Source organism: Dama dama, chromosome 20 (assembly GCF_033118175.1).
Source record: "Dama dama isolate Ldn47 chromosome 20, ASM3311817v1, whole genome shotgun sequence".
NCBI lineage: Eukaryota > Metazoa > Chordata > Mammalia > Artiodactyla > Cervidae > Dama > Dama dama.
The window spans coordinates 83,111,971-83,131,347 of NC_083700.1; the positions used below are offsets into that span (position 1 = coordinate 83,111,971).

General features: G+C 40.9%; 1 protein-coding gene across 3 annotated transcripts in view; it reads left to right on the forward strand.

Annotated features, from left to right (window-relative positions):
• Positions 1 to 694: 694 nt before the first annotated feature.
• LOC133041272 (cytochrome P450 2J2-like) overlaps positions 695 to 19,377 on the forward strand; it is a 36,839-nt gene continuing 18,156 nt past the window's right edge. For all 3 annotated transcript variants that reach the window (XR_009689207.1, XM_061121735.1, XM_061121736.1), the window contains exons 1-5: positions 695 to 978; positions 13,296 to 13,458; positions 16,265 to 16,414; positions 16,802 to 16,962; positions 18,918 to 19,094. Coding sequence is in view for 2 of the 3 variants with exons in the window: in XM_061121735.1 (XP_060977718.1) it covers positions 769 to 978; positions 13,296 to 13,458; positions 16,265 to 16,414; positions 16,802 to 16,962; positions 18,918 to 19,094 (861 nt within the window). In the remaining variant the exon portion in view is untranslated. The remainder of the gene's footprint in view (positions 979 to 13,295; positions 13,459 to 16,264; positions 16,415 to 16,801; positions 16,963 to 18,917; positions 19,095 to 19,377) is intronic.

The window sequence follows — 19,377 nt, forward strand, 5'->3', positions numbered from 1 at the left end:
TGCTGTGATGTAGGGCGTCTTAACCTTCAAAAAAGTTACAAAGACAGAGCCTCCTTTACATGTGCTGCAGGTAAAGTGGATTCACTTATTCACCACATAATTCATAATTCAACCTCTGTAAGCAACTACAAGATGGAACGAAGGTATCTGCAAAAACGTGTCAGAATTAAGCAATTCATCTAAAGAAGGGGACGCAATACCTGGCATGTAGCATGCGCCCAAGAAATACCACACGCTGTTGTTTTCCTGATTATCAGGCGCGGTTCCAATGCTTTGGCGAGACGGAGACTGAAAAACAGAGCTCAAAAGTCCGCGGCACTCTCTGAGATGCAGTGAAATCATAAACCCAAGAGCCCAGACGCTCGCACAAAGAGACGGGCTCTCTAAAACGCTTCCAGTAGGGCCTTTTCCAACACCGCTGCTGTTCTCCTAGGAACCTGGCTACAGGCACCTGGTGGGCGGTAGGAGGGCTAGGTGGACACACAGGGACGTAGGGGACCGGCTGGGGCGAGCTGAGGGGAAGGCAGAAGGCGGGGCCTGAGAAAGAACCGGGAGCGTCGAGCAGATCAGGCTGTGCCGCAACCTAGAGGGGCAGAGGGGCGGCGAGGCGGCGGCGAGGCGGAGTGGAGTTGCCGAAGGACCGACCCGGCGGGGCGGGGCGCGGCGGGGCGGGGCAGACGGGGAAAGAGGGCGGTGCTGGCACCGTGGAGGCAGAGTACCGGGAGGACCTCTGCCGACTCGGACCGCGGAAGGGGGACCAGCGCAGCCATGTTGGAGGCGTTGGGCTCCCTGGCGACTGACTTCTGGGCCGCGTTCCGTCCCGGCACTGTCCTGCTGGGAGCCGTCGTCTTTCTCCTCTTGGCTGATCTCCTCAAAAGGCGGCGTCCAAAGAACTACCCGCCGGGGCCCCCGCGCCTGCCTTTCGTAGGCAACTTCTTCCAGTTGGACTTTGAGAAAGGGCACCTGTCGCTTCAGCGGGTAGGAGCGGGCGAAGGTTCCCGGGCGCGTCCTGACCCTGACCTGCGGAACAGGGGCCATTCCGGGTACCGAGGGCGGGAGGATGGGGGTTCTGAGGCTGAACCGGGCACCCGACTACACCTTGCTTTGAACCTCTCTCTTTTCCCCAGTGACTGGCATGATTACACCACCCGTGGTTTCTAGGGGTGAAATATTGTTAACTGTCCACTATTTAGTGTGTTAGACACGATGCGTTCTCTAAGTCATTTAACTGAGGGCCTTGTTGCATACTATTGGGACTTTCTATTTATAATATGATCAGTTTATCTTTTTAATATCATTATCCTTGGGGGAAAAAATTCCGTATTTTGCCACTTGGTAAAATGGTGATAAATACTATCTAAATCCTCAGCGTTTTTCGACTGAATTGCTCCTAACTCCACAAGGACTGAGCCCCTCACATTTAGCCTCCTCACCCAGCAGTCCACACTCACTAATCATTTTTAAATGTCACTCCTTTGCTTAGATTTTGTTAGTGATCCTTGCTGCTTCCCAGAGTTCTTGTTCCTTAGGGGGCTACTTGAGGAGAGCATGGCAGTCCACTCTAGGACTCTTGCCTGGAGAATCCTATGGACAGAGGAGCCTGGCAGGCTACAGACCATGGGGTCGCACAGAGTCGGGCAGGACTGAAACAACTTGGCACACAGGATGCTGGGAGCTACTTGGAACTCTTCTTGTAACTTCTTTCCATTTCTTTATAGTCATCTCCCATTAGTTCAGTTCAGTCGCTCAGTCGTGCCCGACTCTGCGACCCCATGAACCGCAGCACTCCAGGCCTCCCTGTCCATCACCAACTCCCAGAGTTTATTCAAACTCATGTCCATTGAGTCAGGGATGCCATTCAACCATCTCATCCTCTCTCATCCCCTTCTCCTCCCACCTTCAGTCTTTCCCAGCATCAGGGTCTTTTCAAATGAGTCAGCTCTTTGCATCAGGGGGTCAAAGTACTGGAGTCTCAGCTTCAGCATCAGTCCTTCTAATGAACACTCAGGACTGATCTCCTTTAGGATGGACTGGCTGGATCTCCTTGCAGTCTAAGGGACTCTCAAGAGTCTTCTCCAACACCACAGTTCAAAAGCATCAGTGAGCTCCGTAAGTAGCTGTAAAATGTGACCTCGTCATTCTGAGGTAGGAGATAGATGTGAGCCTGAGATGGGCACCTGGTGTTTGTTGAGTGGAGTAAAACCAAGCATTTGTTCTCACCCAGGCACTTCAAGGACAAAGCTAGTGGCAAAAGTTGAGTTCTGCTAAAGTAAAGAGATAAGGTGCCCACTCCTGAGATCCAGGAAGACTTCCCTGTCTGCACATGTGCAGGAAGGCTTCTTGGGGGTCAAAAAGGGAGGGGGCCCCACCCTATAATAAGTGTGGACATGTACCCACAGGTCTCTACATTGAAATCCATCTTAGAAAAAAGTTGTGCAGGCACCTTGGGGAGGGTCCTAGGACTAGTGAGATGTGAAGAAAAAAACAAGATAATTGGCAATATGTGAACAAGACCCAGAAGCACTGTCCAATGTAAGTGATTTAAATCAACTTTTTAGTGCTTTCCTCATTGAGGACACCCACACTCCTCTTTGGTTATGTTCCTCCCCATTCAGGACTCCTGCACTCCTCAGTGGGTGTGTATTTCTGCCTTGCTTGTGCCTTCCCTAATTGTGGCCATTCTGAATTCCTTAACATTTCCTCCAGCATCCAGCACTTTCTCAAGCACCTTCAGCTGCTTCCCTGCGTCTCATCATAGGTATCTTGCTGACAGACAGCACTGTGATAGATGGTTGTGAACATTAAATAAAACGGTGAATGGTCCATACTAATACAGCTGATTGTAGGTTCCCAACAAATAACAGTTCCCCTTGAATGCCTGGAGCACTTTAAACACAAGTCTGTAATATAAACTCAAGTTAAGATGGAGAAGGTTTTTATCATTTTTCTGGGAGAAACACACAGTTGGTACCATTTAAGTGACTGGATTCATCTCCAGAATTTTAAAGCTAGTCTCCTAAACCTGTCAGTTCAATTCAGTCGCTCAGTCATGTCCAACTCTTTGCGACCCCATGGACTGTAGCATGCCAGGCTTCCCTGTCCATCACCAAACTCCCGGAGCTTGCTCAAACTCATGTCCATTGAGTGGGTGATGTCCTCCACCCATCTCATCCTCTGTCACCCCCTCTCCTCTTGCCTTCAATCTTTCCCAGCATCAGGGTCTTTTCTAAGGAGTCTAAGCCTGTACCTTTGTTTAATAAATATGCTGTTTAACTTCCAAGTATTGGGAGATTTTCTTGTTTTCTTTCTGTTAATGATTTACAGTTGGAGTCCATTATGGTCAGAGAACATACATGATTTCATTTTTCATTTGAAAAAACTATGTTAAAGTTGACCCAAGATACAGTCCATACATACTTGAAAAAAAGTGTATTCTGCTCTTGTTGAGTTTAATGTTCCATACTGTATGTCAGTTAGACCTTATTAGATTAATCAGTTGTTTAGTGCTACTGAACCCTTGTTGACTTCTTACCTACTAATTCTATCAATTACTAGGAGAGGCTTGTTGAAGTCTGCAACTTATAATTACAGGTTTCTCTGTGTATCTATTCAGTTCTGGTAGTTTTCATGTATCAGAGAAGGCAATGGCACCCCACTCCAGTACTCTTGCCTGGAAAATCCCATGGATGGAGGAGCCTGGTAGGCTGCAGTCCATGGGGTCGCTAAGAGTCAGATACGACTGAGCGACTTCACTTGCATGCTTTGGAGAAGGAAATGGCAACCCACTCCAGTATTTTTGCCTGGAGAATCCCAGGGACAGGGGAGCCTGGTGGGCTGCTGTCTATGGGATCGCACATAGTTGGACACGACTGAAGTGACTTAGCAGCAGTTTTCATGTATGTGTTTCACAGCTTTTTTATTTGGCACAAACGCACTAAAATTGTTATGTCATCTTTGTGAATTTATTCTCTTATTATTAGTTAATGTCCCTCTTTTTCTCTGGTAATTTTCTTTGCCTGAATTTTACTTTATCTGATATACTATAGCCACACCAGCTCTCAGCTCTCTTTTGATTAGTATTTACATAGTATATGCTTCTCCATTTATTTACTTTTAACCTATTTATATCATTATATTTGAAATGAGTTTCTTGTTGATAACATACAGGTGGGTAAATTTTTGTTCATTCTTCTAATATCAAACATTTAATTGGTGAGTTTAGATCATTTATATTTAATGTAATTATTGATTTGTTAAAACTTAAGTCTGCTAATTTATTATTTGTTTCCTATTTTTCACTTTGTTTTTTCACTCATCTTGTTTTTTACTCTTCGTTTTTTCTCCTTTCCTCTCTTTGTAGGTCACTTGAATATTTTTTTAGAATCCATTTTCATTTGTGTTTTTGAGTATGTCTCTTTGTATTGTCTTTTAAGTGCTTGCTGTAAAGATTACATGCTATGCATACATAACTTATTGCAGTAAGTGTCAAAGGTGGAATACACACACCTTAAAACTCTTTAGGTCCCTTTACCTTCCCCCACTTTATAATATATAAATTTTCTTAAATATTATCTCTATATACACTGAGAACCACCTCAGACAATATTATAATTTTTCTTTTAACTGTCAAACACAACGTGTTAAATTCAAGAAGATTAGTCTACTGTATTTACCCATTTCTTTACCCTTTCTGTTGCTCTTTCCTAACTGAAAAACTTTCTTTAACCATTCTTTTAGAACTTGTCTGCTGAAAAAAAAAATTAGCTTTCCTTCATCTAAGAATGTTTTTATTTCACCTTCATTTCTGAAGTATATTATCACTGGACATAGAATTCTAGGTTGACAGTTTCTTTTATTAAGCCCCTGAAAATGTAGTGCTGCTTCTTTCTGGCTTAGGAACTAGGGTTCCTCATGAGCAATCTGCTATAATTTGAACTGTTGCTCCCTATAAGTAATGAATTGTTTTCCTCTACATGCTTTGAAAGCTAGGTTTTCTTAGTTTTTAGATTTCAGAAATTTGATTATATGCCTTAGTGTTGAATTCTTTGGATTTATTGGGTTCACTCACAACTTCTTGCCTCAGTAGGTTTTACTAGTACCAAATTTGAGAATTTTTCAGCCTTTATTTCTTCAAATATTTTTTCAAGTCCATGTTTTTTCCTTCTGGTACTCTTTGGCATTGATGACACAAGTGATAGATCTTCTCCTATTCTAATATCAGTCCCTGAGGCTCAGCTTTTTATCTCTTCTCAATCTGTTTTCTCTGTGTTGTTCAGATTGGACACTTTCTATTGATGTCTTCAGTTTCACTGATTATCCTGTCATTACCACTCTGCCATTGAATTGCTCTAATGAGTTTTTGTTTAGTTATTGTTTTTTAATTTTAAAGTTTCTTTTTTGTTCATATGTGTATTTTCTGGTTCTTGGTTAAGATTTTCTATGTAAAATTTTTTCAAGAGTGTAATTATTTATTGAAACATATTTTCAATAGCTGGTTTAAAATCTTTAACCTGTAATTACAGCATCTTTATCATCTCAGTATTGGTTTCAACTCATTCAATTTGAGATTTCTCTGGTTCTTGATAACATGAGTAATTTTGGTCTATACTCTGGACATTTTGTGTGTTTTGCTACATGACTCTGGACTCTATGTAAACCTTTTATTTTTGCAGATAGTCAAAACCTGCTTATGTTTAGAATGTTCACTTTTGTGAATTGTGGTTCAAATGTCAATTTAGGTTATAAAGCCTTTGCAGTGCTATACTGATCTACCCCACTTATATATTATTCACCTCAATAGGACTCCAACCCACACTCTCATTAGTGCAGGCTGGAGAGAATTAGGATGGGGACAAAAGACTGGGGCCCCTCTGAGTAGGGTAGCCTCTTCCTTACTGCAGGGGGTGGGGAGAAATCAGTAATCTGATCATATCATCTCCATGGAATATGGGTACCTCCTTATTTTTGTAGAGTTGTAGAAATCAGGATTTTGCCCACTGACTCCTTCAAGGAGTCTCTTCTGCCGTTCAGGGGTGAGATAGTTACAACTCAGCTTACAAACTCAGTAGGGGAGAAGTACCACCTTGCTGTAGAGACAGGATGAAGATAGGATGCAGAGAGAGGATTAAGGCAAGTTTTCATGCATCTTTAGTACTGTAGGCTCCCATTAGGATGGGGGAGGGTCACGTCTCTTATGGTATTGTCTCTGGAACAGGAAGGTAGAAAGGTTGAATGTTCTGTCCTGGTGGACCACTCTTTATCTGGTCCTTTAGCTACAAAGAACGGGGCTTTATTGGTGTTAATTTTGTATGTGCCAGTTAGTATCATGATGCTAAGGAAGAGTAAAATGGGATGCTTTCACTGTTGTCTGAAGTCAGAAACTTGATCTGTGCCCTTGTTTTACTATTAAGATAGATATGACTGGAGAGGTTAAATGATTTGCCTCATGTCATAAAACTGGCTAAGGATGATACTGAGGCTACGGTCTTATCTCTGGCCAAAGATTTTTCATCAAAAGTGTTGTTGTATTTTAAAAAAGTTTTCAATTAAATATTTATGTTTGTGAAAAATAGAGTTTAAATGATGTGATTTGGCTGTAATTAAATTTGCATTCAAGCAATTTGGAAATTTTAAGCACCTATCATTATCTATCATTACCTATATATCTTTACTTACCTATCTACCAGTACCTATCATTAACTATCTGCTATGATATTAACAGGGCTTCGCAGATGGCGGAGTGGTAAAGAATCTGCCTGCCAATGCAGGAGCCACAGGAGATGTGCGTTTGATCCCTGGGTTGGGAAGATCCTCTGGAGGAGGAAATGGCAACCCACTCCAGTATTCTTGCCTGGAAAATCTCATGGACAGAAGAGCCTGGTGGGCTATAGTCCAAGGGTTGCAAAGAGTTGGACATGACTGAGTAACTTAACAGGCACTTAACATTAACTAGCTGCTAGGTCTTACATGTGGATTCATTTTCATTTAATCTTCACAAAAGGCACACAAGTTAGGAATCTTTTGATGTTTCCATTTTACCACTAGGAAACAGGCTGAAAATAGTAAAGCAGTTAGCCTAAGTTATTCAGCATAGGTAATGGCCAAACAAGGCCTTGGACACATGATTACTTGACTCATATACTTATTCTCTACTGATGCTATCTGACTTTTCATGATATAGTTAGAGGATAATTGACTTGTTCATGGGTTCACTTATGCAACAGACATTTATAAAGTGCTTATCATATGATAGACACAGTACAAGACAGTGTATGATGAAATGTATGGTATAAACTCTGTAGTAAACCAAGTGAGATGTTATTATGTGGGATCACTATGAATGGGAAGCAATGGGGATAGCTCCTATAGAATGTTAAATTTGGCTGAACTGGAAAGGAATCTTAGGCAAGAGGTCATATGGAGTAAAGTAGACAGATTTTTAAATGGGGGAAGTGACATCAGGTAAAACGAAGTGAGAGGGCAGTGAAGAAACTGGCCAATGTATGTGGCATGATGGGAACCATGAACCACTCTTATTTTTTCTCCTTTTTTCTAAACTTTCTGTACCACAGCTACATGGCTTATTGTAGGAGCATATTTTTAGGTAAGAGAAAATCTTATTGGACTGAAGTGGGAGAACTGTAGATAAGGTGAATAAATGTATTAGTGAGGATATAAATGGAGCTGCTTGTAATAAAAAAAGACCCCAAAATACAGTCATATATTAAAAAAAAAAAGAGTGAAATTTATCTCTCTGTCAAAAGTAAGGTCAGATATAGGCCCGAAGACCAGGATTGGAAGACTGCTTTGTACCACAAGGTCATCTAGAAACTGCAGTTCCTTCTGTCTTATTGCTCTCATCCTACAACATCATCATGCATAAGGTCCAGTCCATGGAAAGGGGAAGAGGGAGGTGGTGAGAAGCCACTTTCCTTTAAGAACATGACCCAGAAGATGCACATATCACCACTACTCCCATTGTCAGGTGTCTCACTGGCCACACCTGGAGAAGCTTGGAAATGTGGGCTTTAATTGGGATGTCATGTGGCCAACTAATCTTTAGGGAGTCTGTCCCTCAGAAGAAGAGAGATAATATCTTCATGCTTTCATTTAAAAATGAGACAAACAGAGTGAGTTATAAAGAGCCCAGTTTTATACCCATCAGCTGTGCTCTCTATCTTTTTGCCTCTTTTTCTGAAAACAATGCATTATAGGATTATTATAAGAACCTAATAAGTTCATGAATATCAGTTTATTGGCAAGGTGCTTCGTGCATAGTTGATGCTTCTTCGTATGTCTACCACCCACTCCCACCTTCTTCAAAAACTTAGAGTAACAAACTCAAGGAAAGCCAGTCATTGGTTGCATACCAGGCATCACTTGTCTAGCCTGATTGCTGTATATGCTCCATCAATCTACTCTCTAGCCACTTCCCCTCCATTCCTTTGTCCAGATCTAACCAGAGTCGTTTTGCTAAAATACACTCTCAAGTATATCAATAACAATAATAATTTTATTATTTATTTTAGTATTGTGGTTATTTATCACCACCATCCCAAAGATGGGAACTAGTAATAGCCTCCATTTTATAGATTTGAAAACTGGGACAGAGAGAAGGTAAATAACTAAAGCAAAAATCACATAGAAAGTAACAAGCAGAAGCTGGATACAGATTTGTATAACTTCAAAATACAGGTTGTTAAGCATTCACTGCCCTTACCACTCATTCAGTTCTCTAGCTAGAAACAAAATAAGATCCAAATTATTTTACTTGACATTAAGATATCCTTGGTCTAGTTCACAGTATACCTTGTCAGGCTTGTTTCCCCTTTTCCTACATAAACAAAAAGGTGTGTATTTGTTTGTTTCCAGGAACATATGTTAGTCTTCGGTCCCCTTATGTGTTCCCTACTTTCCCCCATTTGATAATTTATTGTATAGAATGGTAATACTAATAAGAATTGTTTACTTATCTGTATGCTCCATTAGATTGGGGGCATCTTAAACTTCAGGGCCTATACCGCCAGCAACAGGCCTCGACCTACCATAGGGTTAGTGCTCTTTAATGAACCTATACTGTAGTCAGAAAAGAGAACTCACTAGTTCCTGAACACCCACGTTTCCCTGTCTTTGCATTTGTGTATGCCGTTCCCACAGCCTAAAATCTTTGCCTTCGCAATACATGTCCTTTTGCGGGTACCCTGACCTTCATTTACAGTCTGGCCCAAATATCATGTACTCTTGGACACTTTCTCCCATATCTTGAGTGGAAATTGTTCTCCTCTTTCAATAGCTTCATGCCCCTTGCCCCAGAATGGTAACATATATCATCTTCTTCTATGCATTAGTTTTTTTTCTGTAGTCAGCCTTCCCCAGGAGGCTTTGACACTTCAGGAAAACACCATAGCATAGTGATCTGTGTATTGCTCCCACATATAACATAGCAATGTCAGAAGGTGCCTGACAACTCCAGACCCTTTCATAAAAACCTGTTGGATTGAACTTGAATTTGATTTCCACAGGCTGTTCTCAGAAACCTAATATAATCCCAAGAACTACCAGTTAGACCAGTATTCTTAGCAGGAGTTTGTGGACCCCAGGGGACTGGTGAACTGCATTCATGCATAAATGTGTTCACACATGCAGGATTTTCCTTTACCAGATCCATGACATACTCTATTTTCAAATGATTTTATTGCTTAAAAAATTGTATAAAATGCCATGAAGTTTTATTTCCTATGTCCTTAGGTTTCTCTTTTGTGCTTTATTGGATAGCAACACTTTTTAATTATAAAAGCAATATAAATACATTGAGTGACACATTTTAAAATATAACGTAATAAGTAAGAGAACCTTAGTTCTCCTTGTGTTCAGCCCCCCCCCAAACACACACACACACACCCCCATACCCACACTTGCCAGTGAGCGTTAGAGCAACAGACCCTGTCACTGCTAGTGGGAGTAAGAATTGGTGCACTCTTCCTTTTTTTCCTTTTCTCTTTTTGTGTCTTTTTCTGTTGGTTTTTGGGTTTAAGAACTTAGATAAAGTAATATCTTCCTCAACTTTATATTTCTTGGTTCAGTCTCTTGTCTCATAACTCAACACTTCTAATTTTTTGTCCTAAACATTTATTTTGCTCTCTTTTATTAGTTAAGTGCCTAATCGTACATGTGGGAATTTTATCCTTCATATGAAATTTCCTGTAACCTATTGCTTTTATTTGCCTCTTATAGCTACTATGCTGTTCCTTTTCTGTTTTCATTTCTTAAGCCTGTTTTAGCCTCCCGAACCACTGTTTTTACACTGCTTACACTTTTTTTACACTTTTTTACACTGCTGTGTTAATTTCTACTGTACAGCAAAGTCATTCAGTTTATATATATATATATATATATACACACACACACACACAGTTATTTATATATATATTCTTTTTGATATTCTTTCTCACTATGGTTTATCACAGGATATTGAATATAGTTCCCTGTGCTATACTGCAGGACCTTGTTGTTTTTCCATCCTATGTATAACAGTTTGCATCTGCTAATCCTAAATTCCCACTCCATCCGTCTGCCATGCCCCACCTCAGCAACCACACATCTGTTCTCTGTGTCCCTGTTTCTGTTTTGTAGATAGCTTCATTTATGTTATATTTTAGATTCCACATATAAGTGATACCATATGATACTTGTCTTTTTCTAACTTACTTCATTTAGTTTGATATTCTCTAGGTCCATCCATGTTGCCACAAATGACATTATGTCATTTTTTTTTATGACTTGAGTAGTATTTCATCGACTATATGTACCACCTTTTCTTTAGCTATTCATCTGCCGATGGACATCTAGGTTATTTCCATGTCTCAGCAATTGTGAATAGAACTTCTGTGAACATAAAAGTGCATGAATCGTTTTGAATTGTAGTTTTGTCTGAAAGTATGGCAGGAGTAGGATTGCTGGGTCATATGGCAACACTATTTTTAGTTTTTTAAGGAACCTCTGTACTGTTTTCCATAGTGAGTGAACCTTCTTACATCCCCACCAACAGTGTAGGAGACCAACAACCTTATTTTTAATCTCTTTTTTCCCTTATACTGTCCCTTTCTTAACAACTTGTTTATTGTTGTACATTGAAGTGTATTCTCTATCTTACAAAATCTCAGATGACACTGGGACTTACATTTACCTCCAAGTAAAGCCATTGGCATGGTAACTGGCATGTTTACTTAAGAATTGGTAGACATCACCATGATTGGTACCAGGGCTGCAGTAGGTCATTTGATGTATCCACATTTACATTGTTGATAACACCATAGAAATGTTTGATCTAGTTCTGTTGGACTAGGAATATACTTGGGCAGAAAGTTCTAAGTGATAGGACTCTGTAGAAGTTCATTTCAGTAAACACTAATGGAATGCCTAGTCCCTTCCAAGAACAAGCTGAGGTTTCAGATTGTATCCATTGTCAGTGAGGAGTTCTCTAGTTTAAACTGAGATTTTCAGCCATTCCAAAAATATTTTTACTGTATATTCCAAAATAGTCAAGAAATCCTTTCTAAAGTAAAACCTAAGAAGTTCATCCAGGCATTCAGCACAATGAAATAAAATGTCGTGATTTAAGAGACCCATTCCTGCCATTTCTTAGAACAAAGACATGTACTGTAAAGGCAGACCAGACTGAGATGGAATCCTGGCTCTTCTTTTTATAACAAGACAGACTTACTGTCTAGTGATGAGCAAACACGGGTAGAAGACTCTGGACCAAAAGAACAATGGATGGATTGAGTTCAGGCTTGGCCTTTAACATGGGAGCAGGGTGGTAGAATGAGAATAAATCCATGGTATTGCTTTGATGGGGCAATGGGGTCCAGGGCATTTGGAGTGACATGGGGGAACATCAGTCATGGCAGGTGGGGAGATGGGGCCATAGACACCTGGAGGAAATACGTGCTTCTGTTTGATACCACAGCCTGCAGCAGAACACAGCCCTGTGGACTGGGGGCAGGGGCAGGGCCTATCTAGATTGCTGTCTTGAGTAAACATGTCAGGGAAGATGTTGATTAATGACTGTTGACTGTAGCCCAAATCATATTTGCACATACCTGCACATTTGTGTACACTCCTGACCCACCCACCCACTCTTCCATTCTCTCTCTCCCCTCCCCGCAGATCCCTCACCCTCAGTCTCACATTCATTCTCTTACATCCACTGAACTCTAAGTCCCTATCACCATCTCAGGTCCATGGTCCTGTCCTTAAATCTTACATAATGCCTGGAAAGTTTCACCAACATGCAATAGCTTTGCAACCTTAGCTAAGTTACTTCTTGCTGAAAGATAAGGAAAATCATTACTGCCATAGGGCAGTTGTAGGTTAAATGAGATAAAACATGAAAGGTAGTTGTCATGGCACCCAGTCGATGTGGCTGTCTGTGACCACCAGGGCCTTTCTCCCCACATCATCCCTGTGCTCTTGTCCTATCTTTCACCATGAACAAGCACACCCACATCCCTTTGCACACAGAACCCATTCATTCCCCAGAGACTCGAGTGGCTATCTGCCAGGGACCAGGGAACAAAGTGCCTTTCACATTTCTGTTCTCATTTTTCTCTATAGAATCCTTTGAGGGAAAGAATTATTTTCTCACTTTACAACTGGGGAACTGAGACTCAAAAAAAAAAAAAAAAAAACTAAGCAATTTTCCCTGGAGCTCACAGCTGGTCAGCCACAGAGTTAAGACTTACACTCGGCTCCAGAATCCATGTGCTCTTCTCCCAGCCTTCTGATGAATTTTCTGTCACCTAGAACATGTTGAGGAAAAGTACATTCTCTCCTGGTTAAGCAGATGTGATTTACTAAGAAGTCCATGTTCATTAACCATATCTCTGCCTTCTCTGGTAAGGCACATGGACTGAATTCTGCCCTCTACTAGACATGAAGATACCTGAGGTTAGATACCTTGTTTATCTTGCTAAATCTTTATGCCTTGTTCTCAGGACAAATGGTGGATACTCAATTCAAGGAAGTTGAACATATGAATGAATGTTTATAAGGAATGTCCACGTCCTATAGTAGATTCGACCTGAGGCTAGTTGAGAAGAGGAGAATTGGAAACAGGTAGAAACATCCCCATCAAACCTGGGTGCATAGCATGGATGCGCACACACACACACACACACACACACACACACACATACCCTCCCTGTCCCCATCCAAGCTCCCACAGCCACACATACTCTATGTTCCACCACACACAGACATGTGCATATTCTATGACTATTTTTACTATTTTTTAGTTTGTGAAGAAATACGGGAACCTTTTTAGCCTGGAATTCGGTGACTTGCCTTCAGTTGTTATAACTGGATTGCCCTTAATCAAAGAAGTCCTTGTCCACCAGGACCAAAACTTTGTGAACCGCCCCATAACCCCTATTCGAGAACGTGTTTTTAAGAAAAATGGTAAGTTTCTTGACTAATATAAGATGTGTACATTTGATATTCTTATAGTCTGTGAAAGGTACTTTTGTTTCTGTAATTCTCCAACACTCCCGGGGACTAGGCCTCTCATAAGTTCCTGCTCCTTAAGGAAGCTGAGTGCCTGCATTTCCCTGGTGAAGGTACCTCCTAAGGGCACCTGGCAGGATCCACCCTAATGTCAGGCATTTGGGAAAAGCGACATCACCTGCATGAACTCACTCTGGATGCTTTGATAAAGAAGTATGCTCGTTCACTCAGTGATGTGATGTGTTTTTAAGCTGAGGGAAGGCAATGAATTCTCAGGCTCTGTTTCTCCACTCAGATCTCTTCCCCGAGGAAAATGGGTGTGGATCAGCTTCCTCCTCCTCTTGATTATGTGATCCTTTCTTGCGTCTAGCTTTTTGTGATCTGTTGTTAAGGCTGTCCCTTACAAGATATCGCGAGCCTTCCATTTTTGTTAGAAGGGTTTGGGGTTTCCCTGGTGGCTCAGTGGTAAGAATCCGCCTGCCAGTGTAGGAGACATGGATTTTTCTGGGAAGATCCCACATAGCACGGAGCAGCTAAGCCTGTGCGCCACAAATACTGAAGCTGTGCTCTGCAAAAAGAGAAACCACCACAATGAGAAGCCGGTGCACTGCAACTGGAGAGTAGCCCCTGCTTGTCCCAACTAGACAAAAGCCCGCAACAGTGAAGACCCAGCAGAGCAATAAATAAATAAAATTATTGAAAAGAAGAGGGGTTTAGCATAAATACTTAAAATGATTATTAAATTTACACATTTAAAAAGCTAAATGAAAAATTCATATATATTCTACCAAAGCACCATATTTTTCAGGTGCTTCTCAATTTCTCTTTGAAATGTTTTACCCATTAACTCAACATCCATTCACTGTGTTTATTTGCCATATGAAGCCTGGTCGTAGGCACCAGTGACAGAACAGTGAGGAGAATGACAAAGTCCTTATTTTTCTGTAACTTACATTTCATTCAGGAAAACAGTATCAGTTACTCTAATAATTTAAGACCTTAGTGTTATGAAGATAGGAGCATGATGTACTTCTTAGGAGTGTCTAATATCCTGAGACTCAGGAAAAGCTAACACAGTGACAATTAATATAATAAAGTGGAAAAACTATCAGGTGGAGGGGATGGAGTATGAAATGTCCCTGAGGTGGGAAGGACACTAAACTGGAGGAACTGAGAGGTGGCCAGTGTTGCAGCACAGCGATTAAATGGAGATGAAGCTGCTGAGTTCGAACAGGAATAGTTCATGCAAGTTAAGGATGTTGCTTTTTATCCTAATAACAATGGAAGCTCCTGCATGGTTTCAGTAGAGAAAGGGATCATCATACTTACATGGTGCATTTTAAAGACTTCTCTAAGCTATAATGTGGAGAATGGAATAAAGGGAGCAAGAGACCATTGCAGCATTTTAGGTGAGAAGAGGTGGTGGCCTGGACTAGGGACGTGGCGAGAAATGGCAGTCCAACAGGTTAGACCAGGAGAGTGACTGTGAAGATACATGTATTTAAGTTTCTCAGGAGGAAAATCCAACAGGACGTGATGACCCATTCTCCCAGAGGGAGAATGAGGTGGACACCCAAATGGGTAGGTAAAAGAAAGAGACATGTGGAAGAGGACAGAGTGTTGGCTGGCCTGGGGAGTTGTAAAGAGCAAATAATGAATTCAGTTATAGATATGCTGAGTGTGAAATGCATTTAAATCTTCAGGGCCAAGCAGATACTTGTATATGTGTCTAGTGCTGAGAGACAGAAATAGATACTATCAGTAGATTTCACTTAAAATTTTAGGAACTAATGAGATTGTCCCCAAAATGGAATATAGATAAAGAGAAAAGACTTCAGACCTAGTCTTGAAGAGCTCCATCATTTCAAAATGCAATAGAAGATGAATTAACAAAAGATACAGGAATTTCTCTATGGTCAGAGAATAAGGGAGGGAAATCTAGAGAGTGTGGTGTCCTGGACACCATTGGAAGAGAGTGTTTCAAGAAAGAAGTGTCTCATGCTGCTGACACATGATGGTGAGGTTGAAAAGCATCCTGGACTGGACAGCAGGCAAGGTCATGTCCTTGTGGTGGTAGATGAAAGTGAGTTGAAGGGTGCTCTGGAAGTGAAGAAAGGATGGTGACCTCCTCTGTGTTAGGAAATAAATGATCATTTATTGAACACACAAAGATGGATTTTTTTTTCCTTTGCCTGTGCTGTCCACTCTGCATAGATTTTTTACTCTTCCATGCTTTCTTGAGTGATTCATTTATTTTTAAGGCCTGGTTTAGATAAGATCTCTCCTAAAGGACTTACCTTGTGAATATGGATTTTGGCTAATCTATAAGTGCATTCTTAGTATGTTGCATGATATAAATATTTACATATACTATGTGACAAGTCATCAAAAATGGACTTTGGAGCCAGACAGACTTGAATTTCAATCCTGTTCAGTTGCTTGCTAACTCTGTGACATTGCAGAGTTTATTTTATCTGTTACACCTCAGTTTCCTTTTCAACAAAACTTGGGCGGGTTGGCAGTTATGATAGGATGTACCTCAAAAGAGGTTCTGTGAGTACTATATAATGCATTAAAAATGGTAAAAGGTCTGCCATTATGAGTAATCATTAAATGCTAGCCATTGTATCCATTGCTTTGGGATTATTTCTCTGAATAGTTTCAAACACCTAAAAGCCCTTCCCCTTCCTTCCATCTGATACATTGTTCCTCATGGGTCTTGTTGACTTTCTTTTCATAATGTTGGCTTTGTTTTCCCCAGGCTTGATCATGTCCAATGGCCACATATGGAAAGAGCAAAGAAGATTCTCCCTGACAGCTCTGAGGAACTTTGGTTTAGGAAGGAAAAGCTTAGAGGAACAGATACAGGAAGAAGCTGCCTACCTCATCCAGACAATAGGAGAGGAGAACGGTGAGCAGGTCCTAGGACAGGTGCAGGGACCGTGGTTCATGCTTTCACTAACCAGATGCTTATCAATACCTACATGTCTGTCCTAAGCCCAGGACTGTGTTGGGTGCTTAGGGACTAACAGTGAACAGCTAACCGTGAACTGCCGTTATAGAACTTGAGTGTTAAGAAAAAGATGGGTATAAAACTCATTATTGGTTTTAAATCCTGGTCATCAGTTGGACCTCCAGGCATTGACTGAGTACTTGCTGTGTGTCAGACCTGTGTAGGGTGCTGGGACCACAGTTTCAGATACAGTTCTGTAGTCAGTGTGCTATATGCCACGTAGAATATACTCTGGAAAATAGGAACAAACCAATCTGAAGTCTCTATCTCTTCTTCTGCTTCCAGGACAGCCTTTCAACCCTCACTTCAAGATCAACAATGCAGTTTCCAATATTATTTGCTCCATCACCTTTGGGGAGCGGTTTGACTACCAGGATGATCAGTTCCAGGAGCTGCTGAGGCTGCTGGATGCGGTCACCTACCTAGAGACAACAATGTGGTGCCAGGTGAGGCAGTTCTTACTTCCTGCCGTGGAGAAGGACACTGAGCTCAGGTCAGACAGAGATGGGTTCTTCCATTTATTTTCTTCTTAAGCTAACACAACCGTTTAAAATTGACAAACATGTCTGAAGTCAGTCTGTTGAATTTGATGTTTTATGTAACATTGTTGAACATTGACTGTAGACAAAGAGGGCTTCCCAGGTGGCTCAGTGGTGAAAAAAAAAAAAAAAAAAATCTACCTGCCAATACAGGTGACACTGAAGATGAATTGAGAAGATCCCCTAGAGGAGGAAATGGCAACCCACTCCAGTATTATTGCCTGGAAAATCCCGTGGACAGAGGAGCCTGGCGGGCTACAGTCCACGGGTTCACAAAGAGTTAGACGCTACTGCTCACATATGCACTAATTACTGGAAAATTGAGCTCAGTAATGGGACTTCAGTGAATACCAGGCTGACTGTTCCTAAGGAACAGAAATCCTGGGAGGTTAGGAGGAGGCAATAGGGCAGGGGTGGAAAGCATTTCTTAGAGATCCAAAGTAGACCAGACACTTTGGTGGACAGCTATACATACTTTATCTCAGTTAATTTTTTTTTTTTTACAACAGTTCTTTAAAGATGAAATGGATTATCCTGATGTATGCAAGCAGATATGGGAATGTGTAAACAAATCCACATAGTGTTCCACTGGCTCTGTGTTAAGTGTGGTATGGATCTCATGTCATTTGATCGTGAAAATAACCTTTGCCCCCATTAGCAGCTAGTTTAGGTAGATATAGACCACACCATTATTACTACCATTAGCAAAGTACTATAGCTAGAAAGAAACAGAGCTAATTGTCAAACCCATACCTATCACATTTGAAATCTAGGCAACTTTCCATTACCTTATGCTATCTATTTTCTACCATATATTATTAGGAAAAATATATACAAAAACTACTGTATTTCAGTAAAATATATTTTACCCACATGGAGCTTACCTCATAGTGAGGACAAATAAATACATGTATGTGTTTACCATAAATATTTAGATACATAGGAATGTAGATACATAGTTAGATACATATACATAGATAAACATACATATTTTACAAATGCACACAAATATATATACACACACATACTAATGACAGTTATCACGGAAAAATATAAAACAAAATAAAGGAATGGAAAGAGAGTTTCAGAAGTGCTGCTAATTGTAGGATCATCAGCTAAGACAGATCCAAGTAGGTGACATTTGAGCAGCACATTAAGGAACTGGAGTTACACAGATTTCAGAGGAAAACCATTCTAGATGAAAGAAATAGCACATACAAAGTCCTAAACAAGAACATTTTTTTTTATGTTTGCACAGAGACCAATGGGGCCGGACTGGAAAGAGTAAGAGAGAGCAAGATGGCAGGGAGTGATAGGAGAGGAGGCGACAGGAGGGTGAGGGCCAGATCATGTAGAGCTCCAGGCCAGGAGAATGATGTAGAATCTGTCTAAATGTCTTGGGACGTCATTGGAGAATTGAGAGTCAAAAAGTGAAATGATCTCATTAAACTGTTAAATGATCTCTGTGGCAGCTCAGTGGAAGATAGGCTGAGAAGGGGGTTAAGGAGAGAATCAGGAAACCTGTTGTAGACTTTACAGCATCCAGATAAAAAATGTTAGTACTTTGTACTAGGATGACAAAGCAGATGAAGCGGTGAAAATTGGTCTGAAGTGTCATGTTTTGGATGGAGGGTTGAAATGCTTTGGCAGAGACGAAAGAAGAGGGTTGAGAGAGAGAAGAGTCAAGGTTGACTCAAAGGATTAAATGTAAGTAAATAAAAGAGATAGAAAAAGAATATGGTTTCGTTGGCGTGTTGTTCAGTTGCTCTCATGTTCAACAATTTGCAACCCTATGGACTTATCTTAAGAAGTAGAAAAATGTCACCCCCTTTTCTCCATGACGGTTTTATTTGTTCCATCAGCTCTACAATGTCTTTCCAAGGATAATGAACTTCCTTCCGGGTCCACACCAAATGCTCTTCAGTAACTGGGGGAAACTGAAAATGTTTGTTGCCCGTATGATTGAAAACCACAAGAGAGATTGGAATCCTACTGAAGCAAGAGATTTCATTGATGCTTACTTCCAGGAGACAGAAAAAGTGAGGAAACCTGAGTTTTTTCCTGAGTATTGTCCTTAAAGACCAAATGAAGGGATTCTAATAATCTTATTGCTGGTGTAAGAAGTCACCACAAACTTGGTGGCTTAAAACAACCAACATTTATCAAGTCAAGGTGTGGGCAATACTGGCTCTTTCAAGATTCTAGGGGAAGAAACTAGTGATGGACTTTTCCAGAGTCTACAGGCTGCCTTTACTCCTTGAATGACTCGTGACCCCTTCCTCCATCTTCAAAGCCATCAATATAGCATTTTTTTCTGCCACT